The sequence below is a fragment of the Natator depressus genome, chromosome 12, assembly GCF_965152275.1.
Source record: "Natator depressus isolate rNatDep1 chromosome 12, rNatDep2.hap1, whole genome shotgun sequence".
In the NCBI taxonomy this organism is placed as follows: Eukaryota; Metazoa; Chordata; order Testudines; family Cheloniidae; genus Natator; species Natator depressus.
In genome coordinates this window covers 17,329,292-17,338,991 of record NC_134245.1, presented here as the reverse complement: position 1 = coordinate 17,338,991, position 9,700 = coordinate 17,329,292, and the positions used below count along the sequence as shown (strand labels likewise).

General features: G+C 37.1%; 1 protein-coding gene across 6 annotated transcripts in view; it reads right to left on the bottom strand.

Annotated features, from left to right (window-relative positions):
• The window catches only part of ZNF423 (zinc finger protein 423), a 335,612-nt gene that overhangs the window by 100,331 nt on the left and 225,581 nt on the right, over positions 1-9,700 (bottom strand). For 3 of the 6 annotated variants that reach the window (XM_074968639.1, XM_074968642.1, XM_074968643.1), the window contains one exon: positions 6,989-7,078. The exons of 2 other annotated variants lie outside the window; for them this stretch is intronic. In XM_074968639.1, coding sequence (XP_074824740.1) covers positions 6,989-7,078 — 90 coding nt within the window. The remainder of the gene's footprint in view (positions 1-6,988; positions 7,079-9,700) is intronic. One more of the 6 variants, XM_074968641.1, reaches the window with a different exon arrangement.

Sequence of the window (9,700 nt, the reverse complement as noted above, 5' to 3'; positions counted from 1 at the left end):
TCTGGCTGTGTGCATTTTGCTCAGTATTAACATGTTCAATGGAGTACTTTGATTTTTTTTTATCTCGACGCCAGAAGCTGGTGAATATATGCTTCATAGCTTCAGATAAACCTTTTGTTCTTCTGGGGCTGATCAGCTGGTGCGGCAGCGAGAGGGAGAGGAGGAAGGAAATTCACAGGGGCTCCACGGTTTCAAAAAGTCAAATTACCTCTGAGCCATGGCATTGCTGATAATTTAAATGAAAAAATATATATACAGGCTGCACCACACAACATCTCTACTGTTAGGACTTTTAATGAAGCCCCAGTTGTGATGACACTGAAGCAGAGAACGCTACGGTGGGATAATTACTTGGCTCCCTCACAGCTGAGTTTCACAGATGCATTATTAACGGCACATTCCATGCCATAACGAGCACCGAATGTAGGTGGGATTCACAAACCCCGGCATCCGCCATTAGCGGGTTGGCGCAAACACAAATGAGTGTTTTCACAAAAGCATGCAAAGGTTGTGAAATTCCAATGAATTCTTTCACTGGAAAAATAGTTCAAGCTGCCATGACCGGATATGTCACCTCCCATGGCACACTGTGCTCTGAGTGAGGCACCATGGGAAATTACAGAATCAGAATGCATTGATTTTTCTGTAGAAAATACAGGCAGCAGCCCTGATGAAGAATTAAGGAGGAAATGTAGTAACCTAATTCTCCTCCAATCTCACGTTCCCTCTCCCTCGGTGCTCCCCACCTTATTTTTGTTTAACAATTATCCAGGTATACAGGACTAAACTGAGCTTTGATGCAAGTGGGTGAAAGCACACCGGGCTGGATATAATTACACCTGCTTTCGTCAGAGCTGAATTTAGCCCACTTTGCCTGAATGTCACCAGCTCTGAGAAACAACAGTTCCAAGCAATACTTGTTTTAAGCTGCCACGTGTTTCATGCTGTTCTTTGTGACATTCATCCCCCTAAACAGTTTTCCCCTAACAGGCTTTCTCCACAGAATCTATTTACAGTTTATGCAGTTATTAATAACTCCTCCTCGAACCATACAGTACATGGCCTGAAAGCTCTAGAGGATAAAAAGGGAATATTCACACACACAAATTACAGAAAACACAACATTAATGTCTTTCACTTGCATTAATCCAGGGCACATTAGTCTAGCACCCTCCTCAGCCCCGTCAAACAAATACCAAGCAGTTAAAAAAATTCCTTATGGCCATGCTGCAGTGTTCTCTCTTCATTTTCAGAAATCAGCTTGGAGTAAGAAATGTTTTGAAATCAGTGGCAGACCTGGTCCTTTTTATTTTTTTCCTATAAGCTTCCATTTCAAGGTGACCTTTTTTTGTGCGTTACCCCAAGTGTTTCTGCACACATACGGAACAAACAGTCTCCCAATAATTAACGCTAGCGCTTAATGAAGTCCAGCTGCTGCGATAGCAAACTGAGGAGAGGCCAACCTTTGTAAACTAACTTGGGCTCTTCCAGTTACAGACGCTTTAAAACCACAGTAGTACACTTCTCTTTGCCTGGTTCTCAAAGATCATTCGTACCAAATACGACAAGTGTTCAAGATTAAGCATTTAATAACAAAGCTTATCTTTGAAGTAATATTTCATGCTGGCAAATTATATAAAAGGGCTGGATCAATTTCAGTGAATGCTGCAAAATGAATACAAATCCACAGCAGCAAATGAAAAACTAAAATGAAAATGTGAGTTGTTAAAGACATAAACCTTTACAAATTCTAGAAGTATAGTTCCAAGAGAAAACTGGAGATCGCTTCTTCGGCAAAATCCACTCCTCTGAACTCATTTTCTGATAAAATGTAAGAGGAGCTAACAGCCAACAGTTTATTAAAATAATGCCGTTTGCCAGTTTATTCATTATGTTCATAAGTATGGTAAGGATACTAGGTGAATTTTATATGAGAATGCCTCCATTATAACTCACGCCACGAGTCCTTCAGAAAAATCTATTCTTTCCACAAAGTCCTCTTTTAGACGGGTTTTCCTGCAATATTCCTTTATCCAACCCCTTATGTGCAATTTTTCCACACTGCACATTGATAATGTTGTCTGATTTAAGTGGCAAGTTCCTAATCTCCACTCGGTGCTGCATGGTGGATCTCACCTCCCACGTTTCTGCTTTATGTACGAGCACAAAACTCCCACTCAGGTTAATGAGAGATCTATGCACTGAGAGAGTGCAAAATACCAGTCAAGATCTACTGAGAAGAATTTTAACCTGTGCCTAAGAGGAAGCTACAGATACCTTAATATGACATTTCAGGGCTTGTCACATGGAATTAATCTGGACCAAAATAGACTCTGAATTTAAAGTGAGTTACCTATTCCTGATTAACTCCATGTGTGGATGCTCTTAGTCCAGAAGAAGAGTGCCTTATTCTGAATTAGTTTAATACTTTATAAATGGATTAAACTAATTCAGAACAAGGAACTTATTCTGGAACAAGTGTGTCCACACATGGAATTATTCAGGAACAGGTAATCAGGAATAACTCCCCATGTAGACAAGCCCTTACACTGCAAGTTGATATCTCAGAGAAAGAGAGAAGGTCCAATTTTGCCCTCAATTACATAGGTGATTCACACCCATGCAGCTGAATAAGATGTATTTCGTTTCCAAAATCACTGACAAGGATAATGACTTCTACTGCGATAAACAGTAAATGGCCTTTACAAAGATACTGGGGAAGAAAATTGGCTAATTTACTTTAATTTAAACTAAATTTACAAATTCGGAAACATGTAATAATTTACTAATACCTCCAGCACCTCAGAAATCAACAAGGGGTCAATCGTGAACTCCAACCAAAACTGCCACACTGGTAACCACTCCACTTCTTGAACTAGCAAACTAATATTACATAGGTATTAAAGTACTTCCTAGACAATTCTGGGTGTCAACACCTTTCAGAATATAATTTAAAAACAAAATCATCAGTTTACACAATAACAGAGGCCTTGGGAAAAAAATTGGTATGTGCACAGTAATACTGATTTCTAAGCTCAAATTCCTTTGTTTGCTTTAACACTAACTTTGTACCCTACTGCTGCCTGAAGACTCAAAAGGAGTTGCATTTTTTAAAAAATTGCATAACGTGGCAACATTCCTCCGTGTATCAACATTTCTTGAGCAGGAAGGTACCAAAAGGCTAACAGCCAAGAACTAAACTTTGTTTTACTCTACTAAAAATACTGCACTGATTAGCCAATTGCATTATTTATTTTCCTCTGATAAAAATAACCTTATTAAGAAATCGTAAGTATGCACTTATTACAAAGCAGTTCTGATTAAATTCCCCAGTGCAGATATTTGGGAGAAGGGACGTGGGAGAATGAGAGATATCTTCATATATAGGATGCATGGCACAATATGCCGGTACACACACCCCATATATATAGGGGTGTGTGTGTATAAAACAGCCATGGAAAAAAATGTCTATAACAAAACAGAGAATTTGGAGATATCTGTTAACCATGATTATCCTGTCTTAAAACTGAGCATTTTAGATTTCTTAGCTCCCTCTTTTGTTCAGTTTTGGTTCTCAAGCTTGCAGTTTTCTGCTCTACACTATTTATTTTTGTGCACTCTGTAACACAACCTGACAAAATTCTGCTTGCTCATTCACCCAGAATGAATTATTTTTAAATAGGACAATAAAGTATCTTTATTTTTTTCATAAACAACAATGGCCAAGATAAAGGGCTAGCAAGTATATTTTAAAGTTCAAGATGATTTTACAAGGCTTCTGCAAGCCATATAGCTTCTTCTCCAATTCTAAAGTTCACCCATATACTAAGACAGAAATGTAAGGGAATGATCTACTTGAAAATGGAGAGTGAGCTGCCAAATTTGGAGTGAGTTCCAGATTTTGAATCCTTCCTGTTCCCCAAATTGTGGTGTCCAAGTTTGTTTTAAAAGTCAACCACAAAATCTGACTCTGAGTTTGGATTCCATTTCTCTCCAAAGTTTGGTGCTGTTTAGATCTAAACGGATGTTTGGGGCCCATCTTCACTCCACAAAGAGATGGTGATGTTTTGGACTTGTTTTTTGCCCTCCTCACCTCCCCCACAAAAAGTTACTTTTCTATATACAGTGGACCACTGATCTTATGATATGCTTTAGATAATTAAAGGATGGGAAAGCATTTCTAAGAAAAAAGCATTTTTCTTCAAGGTGAAATAGGGAGGCAAGATATTACACATTAAGAAATACTAACACGTTAAAGGTTTTAATAGGCAAGATCATGGAAGTTTGAAAACATGATTCATTTATGCTATATATTTATGTATACAAGCCTATTAGGTTCTGTAGTGCTTTTTAATATTATCATGCATAAATATATATTCACTGTACATAAATGTATACACAGGGTAAATGTATGCTAATAACCTTTTGAATTAATCATGTTATAAATCTGGTGCAGACAAGATGAAGCAATACGTCTAAATATTCCAATATTCTTTATTGTATTAGAGTATTAATACATATATGCATTTATATACAAAGATTATAAAATATTTATGGTTTATCATCTTAAACTTTAATCTTGTTCGTAATATAGACAGATTTTACTTTTATGGGAGGTAGCTTTATTATTTAACACTCCAAGGGCAAGATTATGTTTTTCTATTAAAAGGAAGGGACATACTTCTCCTCAGTCCTTAGAGTGCTAGCCTTCGTATTCTGCAATATGTTGTGGCTCAATTTTTATATACACCAATTTCTTATCTGTTAGTTCAAGGTGAGTACTCCAGCTAGTGACAGTTATTTTACCAAACCTCTCAAAATACTGTACATGAAAAATGGCACATACAACTTTTGTTGTGTTCACTTTCTAGACAGAGAAATACTAATTGTCTTTTTAAAAAATCTCTATAGTATTTTGTCAATATTTTTTTATTACAGCAGAGCACGTATAAATATTTTATTGTAAACCGAGGGCCTAAAATAAACAGTTTAGTAAATAGTTATTACATTACAAGGAAAAACATCTGTGGAAACTGTTTTCCATGTAATTATTCTTGCTATTTTACATTAGCGCTCAACGTGAGTTTCTTTGGCTCTAACGTTTCACTTGTTCTGAATCTTCCTCCTTGTTGCTATTATTAAAATCTTAAAAAGGTGCCAAATCTTAAATGAAGAAAAAAAATGATTCGCTAGAAATTATTCATATCACAGTGAGCCCCTACTAAACCTGGCAGGGGTGCAATATTTTCGGTGAAATTAACATAAAATATACAACTGCAAATTATCCAGGAAATAGCTATGTTCTTTACAGCACACATTTACATGGGGGGGGGGGGGGAGTGAATGTTCTACTTATCTGTCTAACACAAAGCTAAAAACAGTCTCTTCCAAAGCCAGCTTTCAAGGGAAAATAATAGATCTGCATAGGGAACATGGTCCTTAAAGAGGATATAACAAATAGCTGGTTGGCAAAATCAACCTTATAAATTACTGGAAATAATAATCAACCCTGGACATTTCTACTGCTGAATGCTAGCAATCCAGTTTTAGTTCTGTTCTTGATACATGGAATGCATTTCCTCTCTTAGGCCTCAGCCCTTTCTGCTAAAACACAAGAAAAATTGTAATACTGTGTAAAATGCAAATCTTGCTGTAAATATTTTATAAAATTGTTGCATATATCCCAAAAAGCTATAGGTCTTAATTGAGAGGAGGCTATTTTGCCAGTCAATATATGGAAATGTAAAATGCTAATTCATGTTTTTCTACTTGTGAAAAACCCTGGAGAACAGCAAAACCACAAATGCACTCACTTTAATACTATACATATAATTTGGCTCCCTCTTTACAATCCCCACTGTCCTGGCTTTTATCTCCCAATGGCTGCAGAGGAAGAATCACAGAATCACTTTTACATCATCTGCACAGGAAGTCAACCCCCATGCTCTGCCAGCTTGGCAAAGGAGTAAGAGGCTGAGCTAACACACACTGCAAACAGCAACTGAAACAAGAAATTCCAGCCTTGCTACACAAGAAACAAGCCCTAAATTACATTAAACCTGATCGGAGAGGAACAGCATGCAAACAGCGTTTCACCAGTGAGAACTAACTTACATTAACAGCAGCCCAGACAGAAGGCGCACAGGCAGATATGAAATCCGATGTAACCCAATGTGCACACCTGCAAGTGTTAGGAGTCTTGAGATTTTTTGCTGAAGTGTTTTTAGCACACATAGCTTTTGATTTTTAGACAGCTGATGATTGTGACACTAAGGCTTAAGACTCCCTTACTCAGTGTCGTGCTGAAATCTGTCTAGAAGTTATTTGGTCTGATTAAACATACAGTCACTAGTGTTAGCCTTTATTCACTCACATGCATGTTTACTTAGCAAAGGAAGGACTGGGGAGGGGGATAGTATTGTGTCAACTTTAAATGAAACTATCAAGTCATTAAATTTTCAGCTCTCACTTGGTAGCTGATGCTGCCTTTAAAGTCTGAAAATGATAGCTTTCCCCCAACAATTTAAAGGGTTTTCCCCCCAGTAGATTTCTTTATCTTCTGATTAGAGCTGAAGTTAATATGGTTGTTTTGTTTAACATCAATAATGCCAGAGTAGATGATCTAGCAATGGGATGAATAAAACAAGCTGTAACAAATGACATGCTGTTGATACTAGCTGATACTGATCATCTAACACATGGAGCAAAACTGCATTTGGTTATTCTGGAGTAAAACCTAGAGTCGACGGATTTACTCTGGTATAACTGAATGAAAAACAACAATTTTTACAATTTTACAACAATTAGTTTTAGAATTATACAACGACATTATATTCAAAGCCACTGATCTTATTCTTTGATAGGTATCGGTGAGCATATACAAGACAACACATCTAAAGGCAGGGTTAACTTCTGAGTGTGGTTATATTTACTACAGTACCTAACTGTTTATACATATATAAAGTTCAGCGTATACTTTATTTCCTACCTGCAGTGACATTTTTCATAGTCCTCCTCGCCACCAGTGCAGGAGCTGGAAAAGAAGGTAACGTCTCACCATATGGGGTTTGGGCTGCACCTACAGGAAACAGGAGGTAAAAAGACTCAACTCTTCCCTGTGAGGTCAGCACCTCATTTACCCCCAGTGCATGGGTTAATTGCAACACAACAAAACAAAGAGGAAAGAGATTCAGGGTAGGCAGGAGAAAGTGTGTTGGTGAAGAGGAGGACTATGAAAAACACCATTACTAGTAAGTAATCATTCTTTTTCATACCTCCCCTCTTCACCAATCTAGGAGTTGGAAAAGAAGTTCAGTCCTCACCATATAGAAATGTAATTGACAATAGAAGCAGGCAATAGTCCCCTACCTTAAAATGACTATAGTATCTGACAGATCCTATGACTGAAAGTGCATTTTCTGCAGAAGTTAATACAAGTTTATGGCGGGTAGGAAAAATATGTACGTTTGACTCAGTTGCTACTCTTTAATTTTCCAAAAGTTACATTCCATCTGAGAATTGCTTACAACTCCCAGCAGAATAAAGCTTCATGCAGTATGGAGAGACTCAAGATCCTATTGTTCGAAGTATTCTTGCATAGGCCTTGATCCACCTGGAAACTGTAGTATTTGGATGCATTGTGTCTTTCCCTAGCCAATAAAATAGGGCAAATAATGCTTTTGAGTTGTAAAATAGCATCATTAGTCCAAGGTAAGAGTCAATGTTTTGCCTGACAAAGAATGAAAACTGTCTCTAAAGAAATGTAGATTGATTATGATAGATCAACAGAGTTACTGGTTCATTTAAAATCTGATATTACCTTAGGAAAGTCTGATAATGAAACTAAAATCTTCTCTCTCGAAGTTCAACTGAAGACACAGAGGCAATTGTTAGAACCTTCCTGCTTAGAGACAGGGCCACAAAAAATAAATTTTTTAGTAAAGCAAATTTAAAGGAATTGAATGTGCCAATTCAAAACTAGAACAATACATACATCTCAATCTGGAATAATCTAAAGAGAGAAGAACATGAATTAGAGATTTCTTGATTCCTTAAAGAGGCCAGAAAGTTGCCAAAATTACTAATAAGTTGACCCACAAAGTTTCCGCTACAAAAATCCAAAATGTAAGTGACCAAACAAGTATGGTACCTACCGCAGAGGCAATTGGTTCTCTCTGCATCAAGAACTTGACAGAAAATGATGAGTCAAAGGTGTACTGAAACACACAGTAGAATTTAAAAGAACTAAAATGCTCTTCAGAGGTCACAATAATGTGCATGAAATTCTTGCTGTTGAAAAGTTTCTCTCTACACTAAAGAATGAAAGTACTCCGATTACTCAGGAGGATATGAAAATAATATTTTTGTCCCTCAGGAAGGAGAGGGAAATTATACTTGACCTGATTTGCTAATCAAGTATGACTTGTATCAATGAAATTTGCTCTAATGACCATTTGTAATGGGCAGTCTCTTCACTTAAAGGACCAGGTTAAAGTCTCCCCAAGATTTGCACTGCCATTTAATTTGATCCTTATTTAAAGGCAATGCACCAACTGTATCCCTTTGAAGTAAATGGAGTTACATTGAAAATGAATTTGGACCTATATCTAATAGGCAAAAATTCTGATTTGTCCATTGGATGATCAGACAAGTTTCAGTGTACATAACTTGATAACCCTCTTATTCAAATACAGATGTTTTCCATAACAGGAGAAGGAAGGAAGGAAACGTTTTGGACCTGATCATCAGAAGTGCTGAGCACTTGCAGCTCCCTCTGAAGTCAGTGAGTGCAGGTACTTAAAACCACGGACATGTTTTTTATTAGTAAGTGTTGTTTATCAGTGTTCTTATTAGCAAGAAAGGGACTTAGATCTACCTTTCTAGTACTGTGCACTTTCTCTTCCCACTGTCCAATGACAGGGTAGACTGGAACAGTGTCCACACCTTCCCAAAGAGATAAAATGAATGGTGCATGGACTTTTTATAACTTTGGCCAAAGATGTTAAATTTTCCCAAATATGCACTGCTTTGCCTCCCACCCCGTTTGTTTGTTTTTAGGTAAGCCCAGATATCTTGCTAGTGCAGAAACAGAAATGGTAGCTGATTTCCTTGCAGCTTTGGACGAAAAGGCATTAAAAACTGCACCACTGGTTTGGCAAGACTTGAAGAACAGGGAAATCTTCTTTCTCCAAGAAAAAGCATTAGTTGTCTGTTAACAGCAACCTGCCTGTTAAAACATCATAAACACCTAGATTTCAAGACAGAATTGGTACAAAGCTACAGGGACAAAGAAGATTTAAAAGCTGTACATAGAATTACAGTATAAACAACCAGTGGAACCTGTAGATGTGATGGTGTACAATATGGCTCCTTTATATCGAAGAGAGAATGCAACTGCTGCTGTTCTAGGACCTCTACAATCTTCTCTACATACTTTATGACCACAGAAATGACAAGCTTCTCACAGGAAGAGGTTATCCCCTTTGATTAGATCATTCTTGCTCATATGCAATTAGTGGTAGCACGAACTGATTAAAGGGAACCTAATGTCAAGTTTTAGGGGTTGTTTTTTTTGTTTTTTTTTAAGTATTCATCCTGTTGATGAATGCTATCTTTAATTCTTAATTTCTTCACTGTTTAGAGATAATGAAGTTTAATTCAGTTTTAATTTAGTCTAAAAAATTGGTTCTTTTCAGCATCT